The sequence below is a fragment of the Lolium rigidum genome, chromosome 2 (genome assembly GCF_022539505.1).
Source record: "Lolium rigidum isolate FL_2022 chromosome 2, APGP_CSIRO_Lrig_0.1, whole genome shotgun sequence".
Lineage (NCBI taxonomy): Eukaryota > Viridiplantae > Streptophyta > Magnoliopsida > Poales > Poaceae > Lolium > Lolium rigidum.
The window spans coordinates 191,537,977-191,565,535 of record NC_061509.1 but is presented as its reverse complement, the minus strand read 5'-3'; the positions used below and the strand labels follow the sequence as shown (position 1 = coordinate 191,565,535).

The 27,559-nt window shown below is 50.1% G+C and overlaps 1 protein-coding gene across 1 annotated transcript; it reads left to right on the top strand.

Annotated features, from left to right (window-relative positions):
• Positions 1-19,104: 19,104 nt before the first annotated feature.
• LOC124687889 (disease resistance protein Pik-1-like) lies at positions 19,105-19,513 on the top strand. Its single transcript, XM_047221617.1, has one exon. It carries the CDS (start codon positions 19,142-19,144, stop codon positions 19,511-19,513), a length of 372 nt encoding a protein of 123 aa, XP_047077573.1. The 5' UTR covers positions 19,105-19,141.
• The last annotated feature ends 8,046 nt before the right edge of the window (positions 19,514-27,559 follow it).

Below are 27,559 nucleotides of genomic sequence, written 5' to 3'. Positions count from 1 at the left end.
TTTTATATTGCAGTTGACAAACCCAACTGATCGTGATAAAGCATATGTTGTATCAGCAATCTAGAAGAGCCCAAAATCAAACCTATGCGTACACACATGATATATTTCCTTAATGTGTCGGTTCATTTACTGTCGTAAAATCAAAACTTCCATGTTATGTGCAATTATCATGAGTAGCCTAGAAGGAGCATATTTCTAGAACTGGTCAAGAGAGAGCTCACTTCCCTCAAGACTCCTTGTCAAGGTGACTTAACTCTCCTATGTCACCTTACCAGTCATTAGTCTTTTATAATTCACATGTCCACTGTTTGTTTTTATATTGCAGTTGACAAAACCCAACTGTTCGTGTGATAAAGCATCTGCTACATCAGCAATCTAGACAAGCCCAAAATCAAACCTATGCATACACACATGATATATCTCCTTCAGTTCATATACTGTCATAGAATCAAAACTTCCAAGCCACTGTCTTGTGTGTGAATCTCTCTGTCCACTTGGGTCCAAACTGGCTTGTCCTAGGTCCGGTTTGGGTCCAATCCAACCAGGTTCCGTGCCAGGCAGATATTCTCCGCCTAGTCCCACCCTCTTAGGTGTGTGACCCCACATCCTCTTAAGGTTCCGAGTCGCAGTTTGTGCCCAAGTTGTGCTCTGAAACGAGTCGCGCTCAAAGTGGAGTTGCACTTTAGACCGCTAGTCTGTATATGCTTCTAGCAAAGCTTCCCGACTCTGAGATGGATCTAAGAGTTAAAACACACACATGATATATTTCCTTAATGTGCCTGTTCATCTACTAAGAGTTCAACCACACAATTTTTGGTTGTTTGGACATTGTGTGACTAAATTTGTTCACTATACACACTTGTTATTTGGAAATTCTGCATTTCCGAACCTATGATTACCACCTGAGTTGTACGAGACTTCACAGGTGGGTATTTCTAGAATAGACCATGAGGCATTCTCTTGACAAGGATAAGGCAATTAATTTTTTTACGATAAAGGGAATATATTAATATAAAAAAGATACCAATTACACCCAGCCTCTGCAACAAAGCACCACCCTAATGGCACCACGGATGCACACAACCAAAAAAAGGAAAAAAAAACTAAGAAACAAAGGTCCCGCTACAGCATCTCGGGCCTAACAACAGCAATACATCCACCGCCAGACTCTCCAAAAACGACGCCTCCAAGAAGAGAACAGTGCTCTAACACCATCGCCGCCCGATCAAAGATCTTAGATTTTCACCCTGAAGATAGTCCCCGCTCTCAAAACAATTCCTCCAACAAGGTCATTGCCAGGCACAACCAGTTAAGGCCAGACCTTGGATTTTCACCCTGAAAGGTAGGACTCTGAACTTCACCTGTGTTATCGCCCCCACTTTCATACCACTGTTGTGAAGCCTGGAACACCAAGCAAGTCTCTCAACAGCGCGGAGACTTGAACCTCCCTTAGCTAGTCCTCCCCTTCCGGCCTTCATGAAATTCTTTTCTTCCGACTTTCATCATGGATCCATAGTCACTTGATGTCAACACAGAAAAAGAGCTTCGCGCCGCTCCCTCCAGAACCAATCGTTTGGAATAAAAGCATGGGTGCGCACGACCGAATACCACCGATCCAGCAAACTCCAGGCAAAAAGCACTGTTACATTTGCCGGCGTAGCCTTCCGGAACTCAACACACCGGCCAGATCACGAGTCCAGGCCTCCGGTAGGTCCTCCTCTTCACGCAAGAGAGGCCCTAGGACCGCCGCCTTTATTCAGGTCGGAACCCCACGTCGGCGACCATCTCGGGCTGGCCACTCCAACCCTCCATCGATGAAACCGTCGCCGGCTTCCATGCTCCTCCATCACGCCGCCGGAACGCGGTGATAGATCGATAGATCCACCACCACCAACCGCAGGCCGACCCTCTCCAGCGAAGAAGATGGCCACCTCCACCGTCGTACCCAAGGCTGCTGCCCCGGGCGACCTCGTGTCGCGGAAGAAGCCGGAGATCGCCTCCACTCACCGGCGAGAGGCGGGGAGGAGGGGATGGCGCAGGCCATGGGCCTGGCCACCGCCCACCACCAGCCCCTGCCGGTCTGCTGCGGGGGAGAGCCTACGGGGAAGGGGTCCGCAGCGCAGAGCCGCCGCCGCCCAACACCCGCGCCGGCCGCCGCCGCTTGCGTCGAGGAGGAGATCCCTTCCGCCGTCTCCCACAACGCCGAGGAAGGGCCCCCGCCGCCGCCGCCCAACACCCGCGCCGGCCGCCGCCGCTTGCGTCGAGGAGGAGATCCCTTCCGCCGTCTCCCACAACGCCGAGGAAGGGCCCCCGCCGCCGCCACACCCCGTGGGTCTTTGCCCCGGCGGCGCTATCGGCCGCGGCGGCGGTTAGGGTTGGGGTGGGTGTCGGGAGAGGAGAGGTTGGGGTGGGGGTCGGGAGAGGAGAGGTTGGGGTCTGATTAATTTCTTTTGATTGCAGTCGTGACCGGTATGCATGCCAATCACGTGATAATCATGCTTTTTGTTTGTAGCGAAATTTTTTCACCAGTTTGATTTTTTTCTCATCCACTCAGTGAAGATATCGTTTATTGTTTCTTTCCAGAGTTGTTCTTGAGGGAGACACACAGCTGGCCTAGGAGAAAGACCTTCACATACACCCCATCTGAACCGCATCTGTCATTTTTAGTACCACACAACAGCTTCTAGTAAACAACCCTCGTGAGCCAGCCAATCTTCAGATGTATACTGTTATGGTGTTACCTATGCAATGCCTTGTATAAACTTTTGAGGTATTACAATGAGTTAACTTCTGCTTCCTTAATAGAAATACAAATGACTGTTCACAACTCTGAGTTCTGCTCCAACTTATGTTGGAAGGCACCCAAATATTAGTAGCAAAAATGGAGCAGTTTTTGGACATACTGAAAATTCAGTCGAGTCCAGCAGTTATCTTGAAGGGTTGATATCCCTTCAAGGACTGCTTTCTGCTCCCGCCCCTGAGTTGGGTCTTTGCTATTTAGTTCCATGTTTTAACTGATCACTACTTACTTTTTGTCTTTTTCGATGAGAGCTTACGGGGTGTTAAATTGAGATTTCCTCTTCATGGGCTAATATGATTTTTCGATGAGAGCTTAACGGGTGGAATTATACTCTTTTCCCTTCTTTCACTCTTTATCAGTGTGTTACTAATGACCATATACTGAATATGGGTATAGAGCTTTAGAATTTGTAGATTAGTCATCTAACAGTACTATTATTAACTTAAATATCAGTCAAGACACAGCACTGCCACCTGAAGCACTATTATTATGGTTTCTAAAACCATGAAAAACCAAAAACCATAAAAAACTGCATGCTATCTTAGATGAGAAACAGAGAACTATATTGAAAACGTGTACACCTATGGGAATAATCTAGAACAGACAAAATGGAGCATTTGGAGGTCTTGTGTCCATCGCCTCAAGGCGTTAAATTATCCTGCATATTTCCAACTCACTGTGCCTGATATCTCCATATTTCCAACTCACTGTGCCTGATATCTCCAAATATCTATGCCCAGAACTGCATACGAATTCCCCCAATTAGTCAGTACTATAAGGGAGCTTGCTGCCATTGTGCACTATAAAACTATGCAATAATAGAACAATCACCAAACAAATAAGGTGAAACTTATACGTTTTGCCCCTTTTCCACTCTTTAGCAGTGTGTTACTAATATGTCCATATACTGAATAAGGGTATATGTCCATATACTGAACAAGGGACGCGCCGTTCGATCTCCAGCGAGGCAGTGATGGCCGCTGTTCTTGCTCGCTTTCCTTCCCTCGAGGGGCACTTCTCCGTCCACCGTTTCTGGCCGGCGGAGTTCCTCCTCGTCTTCGACTCGCGTGCCAGCCGCGACGCTCTGCTGGTGGCCAACCCCCTCGACGCCCGTGATTTCTCGCTTCGTTTCGGCGTGTGGAACAGGCAGCGGCAGGCTTCTCGCCGTGTCTTCCGCTACCGTGTGCATCTTGAAGTGGTCGGAGTGCCGCCGGTGGCGTGGAGCATGGCCACTGCCAAGTCCATTCTGGGCTCATCGGCATGGGTCGAGCGCCTCGGTGCCGCGACGGCGAGCCGTGAAGACATGGGATGCTTCCGGATCACTGCATGGACAGACAGCCCCGCCTCCATCCCGCGCTCTAAGGAGATCTGGCTTGCCGAGCCTCTCTTCTTCGACAACGGCGACGACGACCTGCTCCTGCCACTCGACGCGCTCATTCCGGACGAGGTTGCTCTGCTTGATTATGAAGCGACTGTGCACATCGTTCGCGTAGAAGACCTGGCGGTGCGGCCTTTGCCGGCCTCTGGTGCCGGCGGCGGAGGTAGTGGCGGGGACCCGCCCGGTGGTGGCGAGTGCCGGTGATGGCAAGACTCCTGGCGGCGGTGTGGAGCCGGACGCGCGTGGCCTGCGTGACTGCGGTAGAGGTGCTGCATCCGGTTCCGGCCGAGATCCTCCCGGCGATGGCGCGGCGGGGTTGAGCGACGGGTGGCGCTGGTGCCGGCCACCGCGGTGGCGCCGTGGGCCCCACCTGTGGATGCTCCGGACGGCTGTGGAAGTGGTGGGGCTGCCTGCGGCTACGGGCCAAGGCACCGCCCAGGTCGGCGCGCCCGCGCCCAAACCAGGTGGGGTCGGGGCGGCGTCCCTCCTCTCCCCTTTTGGGACCACGCTCGGTCCAAAGGGGCGGCTGGCGTCGTCTCCTCCGCGGGCGGCCTCTGACGGCCCTGCCGGAGACAGCGGGGACTGCTGCGGGTCCTCCTCCTCGCCGGCAGCTTTTGACCAAGAGCCGTTGCATGTGGACGTGGCGGCTGCTTCTGCACGTTCGCGGGAGATTTCCCGCGCCCTGGGCTCTCCTTCGATCCATGAGCTGGGCCGGCCCAGGTGGCCTCCAGCCAACCCTGTCCTCTGGCCGGCTGATGGGCCTCGGTCGCCCACTGGGCCTCGGTCGCCCACTGGGCCTCTGTCGCCTGCCAGGTCGGTCGACTCGCTCGACTCCGATGCGGAGAAGCCTCGGCACTCCTTCGGCAAACCAATGTCGATGTTCACCGTTGTCCTCTCCTCGCCGGAGTTTGAAGAGGGCGAGATTGTGGAGCGTCCCGTAGTCGAGGAGATTGTTGGGCAGCCGCCTCCGCCATGCAACACCCCTCCGGCGGACGTCTCTCTTGCTCCAACGCCGCCCTCCTCGTCGTCTGATGAGATGTCGCTGCGCCTCGCCTCTTTTTGCGACCGCTGTAGGGTGCGTCGCCAAGCCCTCCTGCCCAGGCCGGTTCCCAAGCCACCGCGGAAGCGCCGTGTTCTGCCATCCGTGGTCCGTCGGAGCAGTAGAGTGGCGGGGCGGTTTGGGGCTGGCACCCCAATCAAGGAACAGCAGAAGACCATCATGGTCCAGCTGGGCATTGCTCGTGAGGGGGAGATCATTGATGATGACACGCTTGATGCCTACCTCCGCTTCTTTGACAAGCCGGTGACCGACAGAGACCTCGCTGCCTGCCTCGCCCTCTTCGGTTGGCTGCCATCGGCGCTTCCGCCAGCCGGCGATGATGTAGAGGGGCAGGTTGTGTAGGCTCTACGTGGTGTTTTTCTGAGGCGCCCCCTTTTGTGGTGTCCTCCGTGTATCTTGTTCGAACATGCTGTCTTGGCTTATTTGGAATGTTCGTGGTCTGAACTCGTCGTCTCGTTGTGATGCGATCTACCAATTGGTCTCTCTCTCTGGCGCCTCCGTGGTTTGTTTCCAAGAGACCAAGTTGGAAGTTGTGTCCCGTGAGGTTGTGGACAGATGCCTTGGTAGGGCCTTCGACGAGTTCTTCTACCTCCCGGCAGCCGGTACCCGCGGTGGTATCCTTCTTGCGTGGAAGTCAGTGGAGGTGACCATCTCCAACCCTCATCTCTCGCCCAATGCCATCACGGCTCGAGTGGGGGGGTCTGATGGTGATGGGTGGTGGTTCACGGGGGTCTATGGACCGCAATCAGACGCGGACAAGCTCCTATTTCTATCAGAGCTTAAGGATGTGCGTGACCTCCATCCGGGCCCGTGGGCTGTAGCCGGTGACTTCAACCTTATTGTGGACGCCCAGGACAAGAACAACACGAACCTGAATCGCCGGATGATGGGCAAGTTCCGTAGGCTTCTCAATGACTTGGAGCTCAAAGAGCTCTACCTCAATGGGAGGCGATACACGTGGTCTAATGAGAGGGAGCAGGCCACCCTTGAGAGGCTCGACCGCGTCTTCTCTACAGTAGACTGGGAGACGATCTTTCCGGCCTCCCTCCTCTCGGCCCTCAGCTCCTCGACGTCGGACCATTGTCCGCTGCTCCTCAACCTGGTGGCCCCCCTCCCAACCGGAAGGCGGTTTCGCTTTGAGGCTTTCTGGCCCAAGGCAGAGGGTTTTGCCGATACCGTGAGCGGGGCGTGGTCATCTACCCCGGCGGAGGCAAACCCCTTCAAGCGGCTGGCTGCCAAGCTTGCTGCGACGGCGAAGGCGCTGACCAGCTGGAACGACCGCTTCATCGGCAATGTCAAGCGGCAGATCCTCGTGGCGAATGAGCTCATCTTGCGGCTCGACGTGGCTATGGAGAGCCGGACCTGTCGCGAGGTGAGCGCGGGATGCGGAAGCTCCTTAAGCGCAAATTGTTGGGCATGGCCTCTCTCGAGCGGACGATTGCGCGCCAGCGCTCCCGTATTACGTGGTTGAGCGAGGGTGATGCCTGCACCAAGTTCTTCCACCTTCACGCCAACCATAGGCGCAGGAAGAACTTCATCGCCCACCTCAAGGTGGATGGGGCGCTGGTAGCCGAGCAAGAGGAGAAGGGGAAGGCCGTTGATGCCTTCTTCCAGCAGCTCCTTGGATCCTGTCCTGACCGCCCCTTCTCGGTGGACTTGGATTTCCTTGGCATGCCGGCTCATGGCTTGCTCGAGCTCGAGAGCCCCTTCTCTGTGGAGGAGGTGTGGAGTGTGGTCAAGGCGCAGGAGCTGGACAAGGCGCCAGGGCCAGACGGGTTCACTGGCGGAGTTCTATGTCGCCTGTTGGGAGATCATCAAGGACGATGTGATGGATGCCTTTCATGCCATGTGGAGTGGGGACTGCCGTGGTCTCCATGTGGCCAATCAGGCCCTCATCTCTCTCCTCCCCAAGCATGCCGATGCCGTGGAGGTAAAAGACTTCCGGCCCATCAGTCTGATCCACAGTGTGGCGAAGCTCATCGCAAAGGTGCTCTCCTCTCGCCTTGCTCCGCGTATGGGGCAGCTCATTGGGCCCTATCAGAGCGCCTTCATTCGCGGTCGCTGCCTCCATGACAACTTCCAGCTCGTGCAGTCTACGGCTAGGAGGTTGAACGCTCTCAAGGCCCCGGCAGTCATGTTGAAGCTTGACATCACAAAAGCTTTTGACACCGTGGATTGGTCCTTCCTCCTTGAGGTTATGACCAAGTTGGGCTTTGGTCCCAAGTGGATTTCTATGGTGGTGGGGCTGCTCAGCACGGCCTCGACCCGTGTCCTGGTGAATGGTGTCGCGGGGGACCTTATATACAACAGGCGTGGGCTGCGACAGGGGGACCCGCTCTCCCCCCTGCTCTTCGACTCAGTCATGGAGGTTCTGTACCTCTTGCTCCAGAAGGCTGCGGCGGAGGGCTTGCTCTCCGACTTGGCCCCTCGTGGTCTCCGACAGCGCACCTCCATGTACGCTGACGACGTGGTCATCTTCCTCAAGCCCACCTGCCTTGATCTTGACACCTGTGCGGCGGTGCTGGAGGACTTCGGGAAGGCTTCGGGTCTTCTCACCAACCGAGCTAAGAGCTCGGTTCATCCCATCCGGTGTAGCCCAGCCCAGGTGGAGCTGGCGCGTGCCACCCTGGGCTGTGCCGTTGCGGAGTGGCCCTGTCAGTACCTCGGCCTGCCGTTAGGGCTGCGCAAGCCCTCGGCAGCTCAGCTCCAGCCGATCGTGGAGAGCGCTGCCAAGCGGTTGCCGCAGTGGGGTGCCCGCCTGTTGAATCGTGGAGGTAGGACCATCCTCGTCCAGACCACGCTTAGCGCCATACCAGTCCATGCCATGATGTCCCTAGACATCCCCCCCAAGACTCTACAAGCTCTCGGTAAGGTGTGCCGCGGCTTCATGTGGAAGGGGCGGGCTGACGTCAGTGGTGGCCACTGTCTGGTGGCGTGGGATAAGGTGACCGCTCCGAAGAGGTGTGGCGGCTTAGGCATCCCTAACCTTCGCCTCCTCAACGTGGCTTTGCGGTGTCGGTGGGCTTGGCTACAGCGTACGGACCCAACGAAGGCGTGGGCCGAGTTCGATCTCAAGGTTCCCCCTCTGGCTCGGGCCCTGGCTGACTCGGCCATGGCGGTCTCCTTGGGCAACGGTGAGGACGCCTTGTTCTGGAAGGACCGCTGGATTGGCGGAGCGAGGGTGGCGGATCTTGCGCCTAACTTGGCGGCCTTGGTCAGCAAACGTCACGCCAACTCCCGCTCCGTCAAGGAGGGGCTCGGTGGGGAGTGGATGCGGGACTGCGGTCCCAACTTGGGACCGGCGGCGGTCCCGGAGTTCTTCCTCCTTTCGAATGCCATCTCCGACATCCTTCTATCGCCTGACCAGGTGGATGCCTTTCGCCGGCGGTGGACGGTGGACGGTGTCTACTCCGCCAAGTCGGCCTACGACGCCTTCTTTGCTCGGGACCACTATGGCGCCGGTGGCCTCCCGGATTTGGCGTTCACGGGCACCTTACAGCTGCAAGTTCTTCGCCTGGCTGGCTTCCAGAGAACGAGATGTTGGACGGCGGATAGGCTGCAGCGGCGTGGCCTCCCACACCCTGCTGCTTGCCCGCTGTGCGACCGGGAGCCGGAGTCCATCCGGCACCTTACGCTTGGGTGTGTGGTCTCGCGTGAGGTATGGGCTTGGGCCTTAGCTCGGTGGGGGAAGCTGGAGTGGCTTCCCTCCGTGGACACCGACCTTCTTCAGTGGTGGTCCTCCTTGACTTGTCCCTCAGGGTTGAGGCGGGACCTTTGGACGGCGGTGATCCTTGTCTTCTGGTGCATTTGGAGGCACCGGAATGAAGTGGTGTTCAACGGCACAGTACCGGAGGCTCGAGCGATTAGAGGGAGGATCAAGGAGGAGTCCCTCAATTGGCGCTTAGCTAGGTTGTTCCGCTCTGAGTTTTTCGGCTTTCCCGACCCTTTTCCTTTTTCGTGGAGAGACGGAGATTAGACTTTGACGGGGGAGCTGTCACCCCTGTTGACAGCGCGAACATTGTGGTGTGAGCCTTTTGGCTGTTCTTCTATGTGATTAATACACCTTCCAGGGTGTATTCTCGAAAAAAGAACAAGGGTATAGTGGTTTAGAATTTGTAAACCAGTCATCTAACAGTACTATTATTAACTTAAAATCAGAGAGTCACTCTCCTAGTTAAGACCCAACAGTGCCACATGAAGCAAACATGCAAAGTGACAACAGATAGCCTTGAAACAACGAAAAAAGATCCAAAAAATTATGTGTAAGGCATGAACGGTAAATTCTGCTTATCAGTCTCATTTCACTGCTGCGCTTCAGCAATCCGGTAGTTGATGACAAGAGTCGTGTTCTCCTCTTTAAATGAGCCTTTACGTAATGTGAAGTGATGTTCTTCCTACACATTTTTATCTAGCAATCTTTTCATGGCAGGATTTCTGAATTAGTAGCTTAATCGGGTGATTATCCTGTTTAAGTACACATAATTGGAAACGAAAGATTATAATAAGTTTTCATTCCCTAGCACTAAAAATGTAAGCAGATCTTACCAAACAATAAAATATATGGTCACATGTCAAAATCTCCTATCCGAACAGTTAAAGGTGAGAAAAACGAGGATGCTTCATACCTCCATGGCTATTCCAGTTAGAGCAGGGATTTTTTTCAACGCCGAAGATTCGGCCCCGAGCTTGCCTGCTCCGGATAAACTTGTGATGGTGGTTAGTTTGCATGTCAAGGACAACGGGCCCCGTGATAATATATATATTATTTCTGCTGTGTATAAAAATCGTATTTCTAGAACTTGAAAAAATTCGAAAAAAATATTTGCACGTAGGTAATGGATGTAGGTATGTATGTACGAAGGTTGAAACTTAAATATGTACATTTGTGACCTGTATAAAAAAGAGAAAAAAATACATAAACTGTACATGTAAGTTTCAAAGTTTGTAGTAGTAACTTACATATAACTTAAAAAGAGTGGTGTTTTGGAACATGGGAGCATATGCTCCCTCTGTTTTGAAATACATCTTACACACATTTTGAATTTCAAAAAAATTGAAACAAAAAATACGCACGTACATCTTCACGTGCTACATGTTCACAAAGTCGTTTCATAAAAATTGATTTGTCATGTAACGTGTATAAAAAAGAAAAAACTCGCTGCTAAAACTAATGATTTTCACAAGATAAGCTTTCTCTTTTTTACATAGAGCATAAAAAATATTGGTTTTTCGTGAAACTTGACGAACACACATGCATTATGGAGACTAGTTGAATGCCCGTGCGTTGCTACGGTCTGATTAAGTTTTTTATCCGCACTTGTAAATAATGTATATATGAAAATTCACAACCAAATAGCCACATAATGTTCTAGACACAAATATATTTCACTTTTCTTAAAATGTAATTCCATAGAATTCGCCATCATATGCTTTTACTATTCTTAAAATATAATTCCATATAATTCAGCAGGATATACACAGAGAACAACCCAACAATTATCTTTCGCCGACTAAGTTTTCCCTCGCTCTCCATTCTCAAGACGGCAGCTTCACATAATAGCTTTCAAAGAGATGTTAAAGATCTTTGCAACTGATTAGAGCATCAATTCAATTGTCTGTATTCTCATGCCCTCGGTTCGGTTGTGCCTTATGTCATCACAGTTACACCCTTTGGTGCAGCAGCACCCTGCACTGTCGGTCTAGCACCATGGCGTCTAGAGAGACAGTATGATCTATACACCAAACAAATGGGATTTCATTTCTACTTCTCAATCCTCCACATTATCAATTGGTACATCTATGCTATGTATTTATAAAATTCTGGGACTTTTCAAGTGTGGAATGCATCACAATCTTTGTTTTACCGCTTCTGCTTACAACACTCTCTTGTTCTATCTCCTTCCCAATCTCACCCGCATGAAGACATTGTGTCCAATGGGTTCTTCGAAGTCGGAACAGTCTTCTACTGTACCTATTTAATGTTGGCCATCAACATCTCAAGGTGGTGAACAAATTATCCTACACGACCCCTTCTGCAACCTTTTGCAAAACATTTTTGCAATAAAAAGGCGGGCTCGAATCATTTGAAGTCATGAATTTAAAAATCAACACATGAATATGAAATCTAGTGTATGAAAATTTAAAGATATTCCCACAGTTCATCCCAATTTGCTAGAAACGACTGAAACCGAGAAACCCGTTCGTCCTGCCCGCTCCCGCGAGTGGGTGGGCGAACCCTAACTCCTCCCCGCCGCCAGCCTCCTCCCCCTCCCTCCCACCCCTGCCGCCGCCACAAGGCGTCGCCGGGCAAAGCCGGGGGCGCCGGCGGCGGCGGGACCTCTTCTCCCCCTCGTTTGGCGGTGGCGGCGCGGGCCGATGCGGTCGGCGGGGGCGCGGCGCTGGACGTGGGGCGCGGCGGCGTGGCTGCTTGACGGCGGCGTGGTGGCTACGGGTCTTCGGCGTGCGCGTGGCGGTGGCTTCGCTCTCGGGTGAGGCGACGGCGGCGGGCGGCGCGAGCTGGCGCCCGATCTGGATCGGGAAGGAGGCCGGGGGTGCTGCGACGTGAGGGCCGGCGCGGCCTGGGAGGCCGCCGGTGGTGCGGTGGTGGCTTCCGGTCGGGATCCTGGCGGGGAGTGGGCGGTGCGGCCGTCCGCCGCCTCGAGCTCGGGCCGGGGCAGGGGCCCCGGTCCCATGTCGAGCCCATCCTCCTCTGCCCTAGATCCAGTGACGCCGACAGCCATGGGGGCAGCCGGGTGTCGATCTGGAAAGGGAACCCCTTCCGGAGCCTCGCCGGTATCCGGGGTCCTCGCGGCGGAGTTTTTTCCCGTCTCCTCTCTCGTTCTTCGGTGCTCTGAGCTGGGACGCCGGGGCGGCGGCCCTGGAAGGTGGGAGTCATGTTGGTTGGCGGGCGAGCCAATGACTCTGGTGCTGGCCGGTGACCACGGCCGTGAGGGCGGCGTGGTGGTCGGCGAGTTGAGTGCTGTGGGGTGTAGATGGCGGTGATGTTGCCAAAGGGAAACCTTTGCCCCTCGGGCCACGGCGTCGGCGTCCGCGGACGGCGTTCCCTTGTTGAAGGCGACGTGAGGCCAATCTCCGTCACTCTACTTCGTCCGGGTGAAAACCCAAGATCCTCGGATCGGGCGATGGCGGCACTCTGGTGTCGTACTCTTCTTGAAGACACCGTCTTGGAGCCCATAGCGCGAGGCTCACCGTTGGTTGTGACGGAGGTGATTCTTCGGCGATCTTCGGCAAGGCTTGCTCCGTGCCCTCCCCTTGTCGAGCTTCCTTGGCGCTGTCTGTTCGGTTTGTGAGCAATGTGGGTCGGTCCCCGGTGGTGGTCGGCTTCCGGTGGCGTTTCTGCGACGGTGGAGTGCTGTTGAGGCGCGCGTGAAAAATGGCTCACTCTCGAGTGAGCTCCGGCCCGACACTCGTAGACTCCGGTTCTACCCCGAGTCCTCGTAGGCGCTTTGGCTGAGCTTGTTGGTCCAATTCTGGTTGTAGTTTCTTCGGTAGTGCGTGTGGGTGTGTGGTGTCGTTTTGTAAGCTGGGTTCAGCACTTTGTATCGTTCTCGCCGTTGATGGCTTTGTTAATTCAAAGTCGGGCACTTGAGTGCCTTTTATCTAAAAAAATTTTGCTAGAAACTAATCAGTTGTCAACTTAAGTAATTCAATCCCATCCATTAGTACATTAGAAATTATAATAAACTCAAGCGATCAAACCCTTGCATGTTGTCATCGTCAATCCAGTATAATTTATAAGTACACTTACCTAGGTATTCTAATGTTTGACCGAAACCCTAGCTCTCGCGTCGCGCCCGCGCGGGACCGAGAACCCCCCTGGCGGCGCCCCTCGAGTCCCCTCCTCTCACCTCCCCTCCCCTCGCTGCCGCCAGAGGGCGTCGCCGGGCAAAGCCCGCGCGATGCTGGCGGAGGCGGGGCCCCTCCCTCTACCTTGCGCGATGGTGGCGGCGCGGGCCGTTCGCTGCCGGTGAGGGCGCCGCGCTGGGCGTCGGGCGTGGCGGCGTGGAGCTCCGGCGTCGGCGTGGAGACGGCGCTCCCCTGGGCGTGCTCGTGGCGCTGGTTCCTCCCGGAGCGACCTCGACGGCGGGCGGCGCGTCCTCCGCCCTGTCGGGCTGGTGGAGGCGACGACGGCGCGGGTGAAGACCGGCACGGCGTGATGCACGGCAGGCGGCGGCGCAACGCTTGCTTGGGCTCGACTTGGAGTCTGCCTGGTGCGGTGGTGGCGGCTCCTTGGGCCTCCTCGGGTGCGGACCAAGGCAGGGGCCTTGTCCCTTCGAGCCGTCTCCGGATCTGCTGGCGCCGACAGCCATGGGGGCTGAAGGTGGCCGCTTTCACAGGTTTGGTTCGGATCTCCTCGCGTCTTGCTTCGGTGGTGCTTGTTGCGGTGGCCGGCCTGCGCCTTGGTTGGCGGTCGGTGGCCACTCGGCGTTGTCCTTTTTTCCCCTAGGTTGTCAGTGTGCAGAGGTGGGATGCCGGGGCGGCGGCCCCGGACGGTGGGAGTTCTGCTGGTTGGCGGGCGAGCCAGAGACTCGGGTGCTGGTTGGGAGCCTCGGCCGTGTGGATCGCGTGGTTCCGGTGAGCCACATGCTTTGACAGCGGGGCGGTTGTTGCTACGGCGGCGACCGCTTCCCTGTGTGGATGGGCAGAGTGCTATTGCCGGGGAAACCATTGCCCGTTGGGCCACGACGGCGACGTCCGTGGACGTCGTTCCCTTGTTGAAGGCGTCGGTGTGGCGGCGCTTGGTTCATCCACGTCCTCCGGGTGAAAACTCAAGATCTCCGAATCGGGCGGTAGCGGCAGCTTGGCACCGAGCTCTTTTGAAGATACCGCCTTGGAGTTCATGGTGTGTGGCTCTCCGTTGGTTGTGCGGCGGAGGTGCGGTGCCTCTTGGTGTTGGCTCTTTGTCTGGCTATCCTCGACAAAGCTTGCTTCGTACCCTTCCCTTGTCGAGCTTCCTTGGCGCTGCTTCGTCGGTCTGTGAGCAACGTGGGATGGTCCCCGGTGGTGGTCGGCTTCCGGTGGCGTTTCTGCGACGGAGGAGTTCTGTCGAGGCACGCGTGAAAAATGGCTCGGTCTCGAGTGAGTTCCGACCCGACACTGTAGCTTCCAGCTCTGCTCCGAGTCCTCGTAGGCGTTTTGGCTGAGCACGTTGATCGCGCTTCCGGTTGTAGCTTCTTTGGTAGTTCGTGTGGGTGTGTGGTTTCATTCTGTAAGCTGGGTTCAGCACTTTGTATCGTTTTCGTTGTTGGTGGCTTTGTTAATTTAAAGTTGGGCACTCAGTGCCTTTTATCTAAAAAAAAGTACACTTACCTCGCATGAAATTCAGAAGATCACTGTACACGCAAATAAAGTATATGCATGTTTAAACTTTAAGGTCACCCTAACTAAGCAACAGTATACTGAAACAGTACTGCCTCTTATCATTATTTAGAAATGAAGTGGCAGCGTCAGCACAAGCAAAGCATCTAACGAAGCTAAGGGCATCTCCAACGCAGAGACCCAAATGGGAATCTTTCGTTCTTTTGGGTTTTTTCGGACAAAAACAGCACCCAACGGGGCAACCTAAACCCAAAACGGACAGCCATTAAAGTCCGGGGTGACCCAAACCGGTCCCAAATCTGGGCGGACTTTGCGTCTCTCCGGATGGTTTCGGACGGCTCGGACGTCCGGTTTTATCCGCCCAGCCCCACACCTTCTCTCTCCTCTATCTTCTTTTTCCCATGATTATGGCCGGAATAGCCACCGGAGTTTGGCTGGCCTGGCCAACTGCCGGCGCCGCCGATGTATGGCGTACCCCGGCGCCGACTCCTCCTTTTTTTTTCATCCGTGCCCGAAGTTGCCGCTGCCAAAACGAGCTCCGGCGAGAAAGTTCGTCGACGGCGACGGGCAGGGCGACGAGCAAGGGCGTGGGCGGAGCTCGCCGCGAGCACGGGCGGGGGCGGAGCCAGCCGCGTCGGCCATGGGCGGGGGCGGGCAGGCACGGCCGGGGGCGGGGCCGGCCGCGTCGGCCACGGGCGGGGCCGGAGCTAGCCGTCGCGCCACGGGCGGGGGCGGGCGGGCACGGCCACGGGCGGGGCGGGCGAGCGGGCACGGCCACGGGCGGGGGCGGGCGGCGGGCACGGCCACGGGCGGAGAGCGGGCGAACGGGCACGGCCGGGGGCGGCGTCGGCCGCGTCGGCCACGGGCGGGGCCAGGGCTGGCCGTCGCGCCACGGGACGGGGGCGGGCGGGCACGGTTGGGGGCGGGGCCGGAGCTGGCCGTCGCGCCACGGGCGGGGCCGGAGCTGGCCGTGCGTGCCACGGCCGGGGCGGAGCCGGCCGCATCTCTCCACGACGGCGCCGCGAGCCGCGCCACGCCACGACGAGGCCCCGTGCCGCGCCTCGCCACGAGCACGGCCCCTGTCGCGCACCCGCCATGGCCTCCTCCAGATGCTGCCCGCGCGCCTGGCCTCCTCCGGATTTTGCGCGCGCCCGCCATGGACTACAAGGAGGAAGTAGTACAAGGAGTTGTTGCGCCGGTGGAAGTAGTACAAGGAGAGAGATGATTTTATTTTATTTGGGTCTTGCTGCGTTGGGGATTACTAGCTGAGACCAATGTCCGTGGACCATCCGCGCGCATCCGCATGTCCGTGCAGCGATCCAAACGACCCAAAACGGATGTCCGTTTGGGTCGCCTGGTTGGAGATGCCCTAATCTCCTCCACCAGCCAGTTTTGGAAGGGGCACAAGTCTTCCCTTAATTTGGAGAGGAGGAGGGCCATGCACAACGAAAATTCAAAGATCATAAGATCAATATCAGATTACTTTTACGCATGCTTCAACAAATATCTGAAGATAATCCCAATAGTCAGTAGTTTTCTCTTTGCCAAAAATTTCATGAGATGTAGACCTGATACAACAGTCGGTTAATATTTCATCCATTTGATTATTTCCTCTTTAATGATTTCACAAACTGAATAACAATATGCATTCTTTGAACAAGGATGGGATTGTCAAGCCACCTGCAAATTACCTCTGCCTGGTCTAACAGGATGATGCAGCCATGCCGGTCCGGCTCCATTGGCGTGCATGCCATCGAACATCAGCAGCCGAGGCACATGGAGAGCCTTGAGGTGTTTCCCGCACACGGCTCCTGCCAGGGATCAACAGGGCATTAGATTATCCATCCATACACAAACAATATACATGACGGACTACAGACTTGGTCACCACAAAGATGCGCTGCGCGTCGTCGGTGTGGGGAGTTAGTACCAGAGCGAAAACATGGGATGGCAGCGTTATAACGGTGATAGCCTCGAGCTGAACTTTTTCCCGTGGTAGCTGGCGATTGATTAGGAAATTTTTTTTTTTAGATATCATTGATTTAGGAAACTGTTTTGCGGGATTAGCACCCGAGCAAAAATATTCGGCATACAACGCTGTACTGCTGTAGGGTAATCTGAGTCGTTAGATCAAAAATATGTATGGTGCGGATGATCTGAATCTCCTTCATCAAACATGGAGTAGTATGGAGAGGATTCCTTGATTTTTGGCGAATGTTGGATGTGTACAGATCTGATCTTCACAATACTAATGGGACGCGATTTTTTTCTATGGTTTATGTCGATCATATTGGTAGGAAATAAATTATTATTTTTTTCATCACGGAGCGACGTAGGTTTGATGGACGTTTTGAGGACGATTGGTAGGTAATGGACGGCTGAGATTGCTTCAATGTTTGATGTCAAAGTGACACACCATCCCCAACTGCAATATAATAGTAAAGATGTATACGTAAAATTTTTTGTCAAATTTTTTTGACGCTTCAAAATATGATATTTTTGGTAGAGAGAGCATATGCACCCGGGAGCCGAATTGAATTTCCGATATATGGAGTCCAAATTTGTTAGTATGGTTGGCTATTAAACTATGTGTCACTGTTATTGCCCCGACCTTACATATATCCGATTAATTATGTTTTCGTCCCAAATTCGCTCCATTTCCGTTCCAAATCCATGGTCTCTTATATGTGTATTCGAATCTGCAACCGATAATTATCCGACCCGCTCTGAATCCGTTGAGTAAAATATGGTATACGATATGATAAAGGCAAAATCTGATCAAATCCGATCCGTTTATACACCTAGTATAAAAATAAGGCACGCCTTTGACGTGCTTTTAAAAAATACTTTTACATCTGGGGGCACAACAAATGAATGGAAGCACCTAATTAGCAATATGCTGTTGATCGAAGAAGCATAGGGGAAACGTAGAGGGTCCAGCAAGACGAACAGTATCAAAACAGTTCTCTGTTAATTTGTGCAACTAGAGGAACCGCACGACGCTTTGAAAAAGAAGAGGAGCCGCACGACCCGCTAGCTAGGCCGTGATTATCTCTTATTGACCTGTAATCAATTATGGTCGAGTTAAGCATGGACAAAAAATTGGAGCCGATTGTCCAGATTCGTTGGATGAAGCCACCGTTGGTATCTGGTAATTAAGCATTTATCGTCGGCCCTGGTGGGGATAAAATTTCCAGCTCTACTTTCCTTATTCGTAGTTTCATATACTAGTGTATGGTAACTAGAGAGTATTTACCTATATATATATATAGTGCATATCAACACGGGGCAGAGAAAGATAACAGGGGTAGAATCGAAGCATCGTCCATCTATACAATCGGATCGATTTGAGCGCATTGGCGACGATGGTGGTCCTCGCGAGAGCAGGAGGATCAGCTGCTATGGTTATGGCGACGTTGACATTGTTATTGGTAGTAGCAGCACGCGCTTTGGTTGAGAAAACCATAGAGGCTCTGGGTTTTTATCTTAGATCTACGGGCTAAAGATGTAACTAGTTTTGACAAGCAATAAATTTGCCACTCTGGTTTTTCTTCAAAAAACGAAAAACGCGTACTTGAGATCGAATTGCACGGCCCGGGTAGGCCACTGTTGCCGATCAAACGCGTATGAAAGCTTACTGGCCGCGTGCCCCCTAGCGCTCACCGCGTGGCCTGGATCGTCAGTCAGTCGTCTCTCAGGTCAAGGTCTTGTATATAATCCAAGATATACTCATGGGAGATCTGCATCCTACAATTAATGTACATGGAGCTAGCCTGAGCGACAGAGAACACACCACTCGCTTTCGCGCGGTTGTCAGTTTATCACTTCTCAGAATTCTAATCCTACTTTGCCGCAGGTAAAGGTGCTCTCCAAAGCGTGTTAATATGCTTAGCAACTGAAAGGGACGTAAAAAAGCCTGTTTGCTAATTTTGAGTTTCCTATGCCAAACTGATGGTTTAAACCCATGACCTGAAATATACTACTCATTCCGATCCATAATATCAATTTGAACTAAAACCCTAACACTTACTACTATTAGGGATCCGAGAGAGTGCTAGTATTGTTTTGCGCTATGGGCATTGCCCAGAATCACTGTCAGTCCGGCAGTCGGCAGTAGCCGCTTGGCCGTCAGTGTGTGTAGTGTACTCATAACATTATCTGGAAGTTGATTGATCCCATGACAGAGTGCACCTTAGCTTGAAAGGCTCGGCAGCAGGGGTCTTCCCAGTTCCCACCCACGTCGTCGTCCATGGACGGGGCAATCGGCGACAGTTTCGTCGTGCCCCCTACCACGGTGCTCCGACGAGAGACCGCGCGTCGCCATCAGTTCACCCAAAATGAGCGAATGTTTTTGCTCTGCTCCAGGTAAGGAACTAACCGAACTTTCTCTCACTCAGGTGCATGCGCCCACATGCATACACACCCCGCACCGAGTGACCAGCTCCAACTCCCTATATATATCGAGGTTCCCTGCTCCCTCCCTCCAAGGCAAACTTGCTCCTAGCTTGGCTGTTCTCACTTCCTCAAGGCATTCCGTGAAGAAATCACACCAAAGAAAGCCGCGATGGCGCAGATGATCGTGATCAAGGTGGAGATGACGTCCGACAAGTGCCGGTCCAAGGCCATGGCGCTGGTGGCGGCCACGGTGGGGGTAGACTCGGTGGCACTGGCCGGGGACGGCAAGGACATGGTGGTGGTGGTCGGCGACGGCATCGACTCCGTCAAGCTCACCACTGCGCTGCGCAAGAAGGTTGGCCACGCGCAGCTCGTGCAAGTCGGCGATGCCAAGAAGTGGAAGACACACGCCGCCGCCACCCATGTTGTCGAGTACCCGAGGAACTACTACCAGTACCCTCCGCACGCCGTGCCGGTTTACGAACACCACGTCGGCGCCTATGGTTACCACTCCCCGCCCAACACCTGCTCCATAATGTAGATTTTCTTATTGTGTAGAAGCCACGGAGCTATATCACTACTCCACTACTCCACTACTCCATCCGTTCCATCAAAAGTGTCTCAGCTTTGTTAAAAATTGGATGTCTGTAGACACTATCTAGTAGGTAGATACATCTAAATTCTGTCAAAATTGAGATATTTTTGGTGGGATGGAGAGTACTTCATACAATAGTCATCTTATACACTAGCTTATGTGAAAAGCATGGCTCTATACTAGCCAACTACTTGTTACCTTTGCTTCAGAAAAAAAAAACTACTTGTTACCTAAATTACCATGGTGGCCCTCGCAAATGCGAGTGCATGCTCTAAAATGGTATCGAGAAATAAATTAGTAGTCTATTATATGTCTTAAAGTACTTCTTTTGGTTTAAAATAATTGCTAAAGATAGATGTATCTAGACATGTTTTAGTTTGTAGATACATCCGTTATATAGGCAATTATTTTGAAGCAGAGAGAGAAATCCAATTCCATAATCTCAAATATATTAAGAAATAAATTAATTGTCCAATATGTGTTCTAAAGTAGTACAGAGTCATATTTATTCTCGTAACTGCTATGCTAATAAATGTCACGTGTGAAATGAACATTTTAAGTATCTCTTCATTGGGTATTCAGTGGTACTTTCTTCGGTCCATATTAATGCATATTTTTCAGAAGAGCCCCTAATACATTTAAAACGTTATAAAATTGGTACTTTCTTCGGTCCATATTAATGGACTCTACTTTATCTAGGTTTGTATGTATCTAGTTAAGTATTTATACTAGATGCATATGTATCTAAAAAAAGTTGAGTTCATTAATATGAACCGGAGAGAGTATGTAAATTTAAATTTCAAACTTAAATCTTCTTCTCATCCATCTCCATCCTCTCCGCTGTCCTTCATTCACCACTACCCCAATCTGCTGCAGCTCCGCTCGCTGTCAGAGGGCTCCCGCAGAGGCCCCGCCTCTCCGCTCCCGCTCCCGCTCCCGCTCCCGCTCCCGCTCCCGCTCCGGCCTCATCGTGGGAAGTAGGAGATTTAATCTGATGTGGGCATTGAAAAAAAACGTGAAGATGCATGTCATGGATCAGATTATTAGGAAAAACATGGCATGTTTTTCGTACCTGAGAATTTAATTAGCAGACTTTGCCAGCTCCATTTTAACTTGTATTGAGGATGGCACTAGCCAAAAAAAAAAAACCTGCTGGAAGGTGGCCGTAAATGTAGCTCTGTTGGTTAGATTTAGAAAAGAAAATCTACGTTTATTCAGAAAAAAAGACCTGGTACGTAGCATATACGTGACTTCGACTTATTTTGTACCTGTTGTGTAAAATATTTTTTACGCTTAGCTTTCAATTTGAACCGTCAAAATTTCACCAATGTCTAAAAAAATTAGTCTATATATGTGGAAGTACGTGGTGCCTCTTTTCACGCATTAACTTTAAATCTCAACCATCAAAATTTATAACCAATATTTTATTATATACTAAAAGCAAAAAAAGAGGTTTTAACGGAGACATCATGATAATCCACATAGGCTTAAAATATATAATTCATTGATTTTAATTTTAATGGTTCAGATTTAAAGTCGATATATGTTACGTAAATATTGACACGTAGAAGTTATTACGGATATACACCATCAGGGAACGTGCAGCCATCCCCACCTAATTTTGAACCATCATCGTATATGTTAAGAAAGAGAACCACACGTTTCAAAATAGAAAGACAGAGAACCACCCACATAGGTTGGGTCATCCCCACATACTCTTCTAAGTCACGTAACAATATGGAAAAGGCTTCATATCCTTCGGAGGCTGCGTGCGTTGCAACCTCCGGACAGCGCGTCGTCCGATCGTTTCATCGTGCGTGTGACACTAGCTCTCTGCGTGGTGGACAGCGACAGGCGGGGAACCCACTAGGCTGCCTTATCTCTTCCGATGCCTTCTCCCCACCCGTTCTTCCTTTCTCTCGCCTCTCGCCCGCAGAACTGTGCGAGAGCTCCACCAAGCCATCTAGCTGTCGCCCCGTCCCACACGCGCGCCGCCGGAGAAATCCCATCCCGCGTCGCCGCCTTTCGTCACCCAGCTCCGGTTGTCGTCACGAAGCGAGGGCTGGGTGGGCGGAGCTTCAAGGGTGCTGCTAACAAGGGCATCCATGGCGGCTGAGGTGATGTCTGCGACGACGGGCGAGAAGTCCGAGCTTGTCGGCGCCGCGGCAACGTTATGAAGCAGCTGCAGCAAGGGGGCGGCGGCGCGGAGGCGGGCATCCATGCGACATCAAGAGGGTGGAGCTGCAACCCCCGTCGCCGGAGATGCAAAGGCCGGCCGCCGGTGCTGCAACCTCCTGTCGCCGGAGCTGCAAAGGCCAGCCGCCGGAGTTGCAACCCATCACCTGAGCTGCAAAGGCCGGCCGCCCCCTGCTGCAACCTCCTGTCGCCGGAGCTGCAAAGGCCGGCCGCCCCTGCTGCAACCTCCTGTCGCCGGAGCTGCAAACGCTGGCCGCTGGAGCTGCAAAGGCCGGCCACCGCTGCTGCAATCTCCCGTCGCCGGAGCTGCAAAGGTCGGGCAGATGGTGCTGCCGGCGGAGGCGGTCGGTGGAGAGACGAGCGTGTGCGGCCATGGCTCGACGGAGCTCGCCGGCAGCTGGAGTTGGGTGCTTCGAGCGATGGGCTGCAAGGCTATGAGCGTTGTGCGGCGCTGCTTCTAGGGGCAGGTGGTGGTGCTGCAAGAAGCTGAAACATCCTCTCCGGCGGCGGTCGTAGCACGACGGAGCTCGCTGGCAGCTGGAATCGGGTGCTTCCAGCGGTGTGACGCGGAGCTACGAGCGTTGTGCGCTCCTTTTGCTACGGGCAAGCGGTTGTGCTGTAAGGAACTACCTCGCCGGCCGCGGTCGTAGCTCGACGAAGCTCGTCGACAGCCGGAATCGGGTGCTTCAAGTGATGAGAACGGGAGCTACAAGAGTTGTGCGGCGGTGCTGCTAGGGCCAGGTGGTGATGCTGCAAGGAAGGGCAACGACGCTGATGCAAGGGTCTTCGTCACCGGCGGCGGTCGTAGCTCATCGGAGCTCCGGGCGGCACTGAGTGCGTCCACTGCAAGCCAGAGGAAAAGGTGCGTGCACAGAACACTTTTTCACCTCCAGTTGCGTTCAATGCGGTGCAGAGAAACGGAGATTATTTTGTAATTTAAAATAGACACGTGTCAAACGCTCCATTCGGAGGCTGGGGGGTTTTGAGCCTCCGGAGGATTGTCAGCACTATCCTAACAATATTGTGATAGAGCATACAATTAATGGATACGTAACATACGTGGAGTTTAGGAAAAATATAGTCCCTCCCACATACCATTTGTGATTTGTCTTTCAAATGCCTAGATTTGTACTATCCATGAAATTTAAGAAACTAGAGTTCCTCTTCCACATGATTATTTTTCCGGTTCGCTGTAAGAATAGTTTTTTTCTGTAGAAAAAATGCTAGCTATCCAAGTCCGTTCGGCAAGAAAATATTTATTTTATGATTAAAATATACGCACATCATGCTAGCTATCTAAATCCGTTTCACAAGAAAACATTTATTTTATGATTAAAATATACGCACATGCTAGCTCAGCCTGTTGAGCAAAAAATGACTTACACTACCTACCAAGATCGGTAGCAATATATGAGTTCGGTCAAAAAATAAATAAATATAGTATACAATATTATCTAAAAATTATAAATGATAAATACATAGGTGAGTCTACTATGCATGATTGAGTACGAAAATTAATTTCTACATATTAATTTATTTAAAAATCATAAAATATAATTTTGCAAAACTTAAATATATATTATTTCAAAAATCAGTTTACTAAAACATTCCGCATAAGGCTGCAATATCATAATATTAGAATATCTTTATACTTATATATTAAAAGCAATATATAGGGTTTTAGACTAGAAGCGTCACGTTGCCACATCATTTGGATTATCTTAACCTTTAATCATGTTGCGAGATCAAATTATAATGGCTGCAATTTACTGGACAATATATTACGCTGATAGTACGTGAACATGATTTAATGTCTATGGTCACGTCTGCAACACCAATGTATATTAAATGGTTAGATCTAAAATTTAGAACTATGATTTCTAAGTCATGTAAGAAGAGAGCAATATTAGGCATGTAAGAAGAGTCCGTGTTGACTTAGATATATCACATTGATTGATCATGGGCACGTGCAAGAAAAAAATGATCTCCAAATTTTCCGTACAACAAAACATTTTCTTTGAACACAGATTCAACTTCTTAGAATGGTTCAAAATATGGTGTGGACTAAGTTATTGTGGGTAACTTGCATTCAGTTTGTACATGCATGCTACGTTTGCTACTTACACTCAAAGGAACTACTAGGTCGCCGCAAAAAATAATGCAACGCTTTTTATAAACTAAATTGTTAACATGTGTATGTGTGTAAAAAGATAAAATCACTATATTTCAAATATAAGAGTAACATCAAAGGTTTATAAGAGTGCACAACCCGCCCATCTATATGATTAGGGCCATATGGTCGTTGATCGCACAATAGTCATAGACATATCAATTGCGAAATAGGCAGCCTAAACTACACTCGGTCGTTGAACCAGCGGCAAAAAATACTGAATACAAATGATTGATCATGAGCATGTTAGCTAAGAAAAAAGATATTTTTTTGCCGAGGTGAAAACTACATAGCGCTGCAATGGCAACCGGTGAGATGAGCTAGACCAATCAGAGTAGGAGGTGGCATGTTTCCTATTATATTTTTCGGGAATTACTTTATATAACTGAGCAACATATCCATACACAAAATAATGGTCAAATTTTCAATTTTGGAGATCATGCATCTCCATGTATAAAAAATCGGTATTTCATAAATGAGAGTAATTTAAGTGAATAGTTTTAGTCTTTCGCTGACTTATCTATTGGATCATGTAAAAAAAATGACACTTAACTTCACACCGTATACATATTTACCCAACTATTAACCGCGGTGTTTTTATTTTGAGAATGTGACCTTCTGATGTTCATAGCACACCATATTTATTATAATTGAGAAGCATATATTATATAGAGAGAAAAATGAATATTTCTTTGGAACCAGTGATGAAGAAATATACAAATACTAGGTTTATTTTTGTAACTGTATTAATCATTTGTATATTATTTTAGTGGACCATACTACCTAAATAGTAATCTACAACCGTGTATAAACATTATTATATATTTATTTGGTGGACTCCAAATAGTATATGAACGAGTGATTTATATTTTGTAACTTTACATCAAGATGGAAATCTGTACATACAAAATTTAGTCTTGCATAATGATTTCACATCACATATATAGTACCAAAACAATCACACTCTATTTCCATGTGCAAACTAGATTTATGGTCATCAACATATTGTGTTTTTGAAGTGAGATGATAATCGCGTGCCCCTAAATTAAAGGTGATTAATTCAACCGCACAAATAAGATTTGGCATAATATTTACTAGTAATATTAAGAACACTTACGGACCAGAATTGCTTAATTACCGATATGAAACTTACTGAAGATATGGATTATAGTCTTACCTTGATAATAATCATTTCAAAATGAGACAGAGAGAAGATCAGTTGCTAATATGAGCTCGAACCTGCAAGGTGAAATGGCCTCACAACTTTAGATGAGATTCAAATGGAGAAGTAAAACATTCCACTATAAAAAACATATATGCTCTGATCCTTATATCGAAACTACATGAGGAAATGTAGAAGTAACTACATCCGTGCAGTTTATGTTAAACAAACCTAATAAGTTGCACTTTTAATTACCATACACAGTGGAGAAGACAATAGCCAAGGAAAACTATAGGTTAACTTTGAAGTAGCAAAAGCTCAAATCACATAAATGTACAAAAACTGACTCGTGAAATTTAAGTGAAGAAATACAGATGTGTCTACAGTGAACATGTTTTGCGAACAGACATGACTGGCGGTTTAACATGTTAATCAAAGAACATTGTCAAATTTCAGTACTGATAATAGTAAACCAACAATATTAAATATTCAAATACAATCATACAAGAAATGAGATATCAGAGTAACTTTATATCCACGGATTATGCAAACAATAAAGAATACTGGCATCTCTATAGTTAATGTATTTGATATAACAAACTGCTTTATCATGGAAGTGCTTAGGTAAGTAATAACCCCTACTCTGGGCATAATTTAGTTCATATGGAGCTTAAAATTCACCAACCATGCATGATATAGCTGCAGGCTGCGCTACCAATCTTAATTGAGTAATTTTTTTGAATTGATACTACATTAATAATGATAAAAATATTGAAATTGCAAAGGTGTTTAAGCATACTTTATGCCAATAACACACATAAGATCATTATTAGATAAAAAAACACAAATCAGCACCACGAATCACAGAAGAAGTAAAACATCAACCCTGACCTGAGGATTTCAACTGCAGGACATATCTCCTGCTTATCCATGCAACTATGTTCAAAATCTGATAACTGATAAGGAAAACAAAGTAAATGATATGGACATTCCTGCTTATCGATGCAACTATAGCAAAAATGCTGTGGTAGCATTACTGTTTTTATAGCTTCACTGTTTACAAACTTGTAAAGCAATTTTCACTTGCCTATTGAAGTAATAAAAGGGACCTGATAATGTAGATCGATCTCTTGCGAATTTTCTTTTCAATAACATTTAATAATTTATAGTTTCTCTCTATTGTGAATTTCCGATTATGATCTCCTCAGTTGCTTTGTGAAAATTGCCAGTAAATAATAGGAAGGGATAAAGAGGAACACAGTTGTGCACTAACTCATCAAAAAAAATCAATATATAGATATATAGAAGCCATTGTTGTTCAATCCAGTAATTGAAACTGAGGAGAAATGCAACCACAAAGAGAACCAAATATACCCCCAAACAAAGGGAGAGAATACCTTTAGTACTTACGGATTGGTTAGTTAACAACAATGTTCAGTAGTAAATGGATCAAGATTGGCACTGAAATATATATGTCACTTGCAAGCAAAAAATAATGCACTGACTTATTATTGCAACTCTGGATGTGATTGAGCATGTATGCTTTTCTGTTCTCGGAGAATAAATAAGCCAGAAGATAAATAATAGGTGGAGCTTTCTGTCCAGCTTCCTTGGAAAGAATGAAGCAAGAAGATTTTGACTACTTAATGGAAATCAGTTTGAAGGCATTCTGGTCATTTTGACATGTCATGTTCTTGGAAAATGGAAACATAGAGCATATGGCATTGGAACTAAGAAAAATATAGAGGATGTTCGGAAGTAACTGAAAAATACCATGAACTATTTGCCACACGGGAATTGCGGGATTCACACATGTCTGTCGATAAATTGCATAACTGAAAGAATCGTTACATGCATCCATGAATGAAAATAATGGCTAGATTGGATACTGACACGGCTTCTGCAGCAATCATGCATAATGAAATCTATTTTTTTTTCCTTCCATCGGTCTAATAACCTAGCAGCACATCAATTTGGGGAAAAAGAGAACCTAAAAAAAAATGCAGCGACATGGTTTCTGTAAAGAAATTAGAGAAACACAACAGCGGCATATATACGAAAACTTTCACACAATCCTTTGCGAACTGCACGGTAAACTGGAAACATGGAGAATGAGGTCGGGACACACCGGCCATGTGATGGCCAGAGAAAAATGACCTGCACGTGGATTGGGTCGCGGTAGACGGAGGACTTCGTCTCCATCCGGCGCCGCAGCAGGGGAGTAAGGTCCAGACGCGGTGGTATGGCTTCGCTCGGCACCGGCAGATGCGCCCTGGTGGTGGCTCACCTTCACGCCATATGGCCACTAGCGGGACCGCTTGCAGAAGGCATTCTAGATGGACCGACGTGTGTGCCCGTTGTTTCCTGTCGATCTCATGATGGCCACTGGTACGATGGTGTGCGAGATGGCCTCCGGACGTCGGGCGGTGCCGCCCTGGAGAGCGAACATGCCATGGCAGCCGCG

Coding starts and splice junctions, on each gene's coding strand:
- LOC124687889 (XM_047221617.1), top strand. CDS start 19,142: ATGGCGCAGATGATCGTGATCAAGGTGGAGATGACGTCCGACAAGTGC.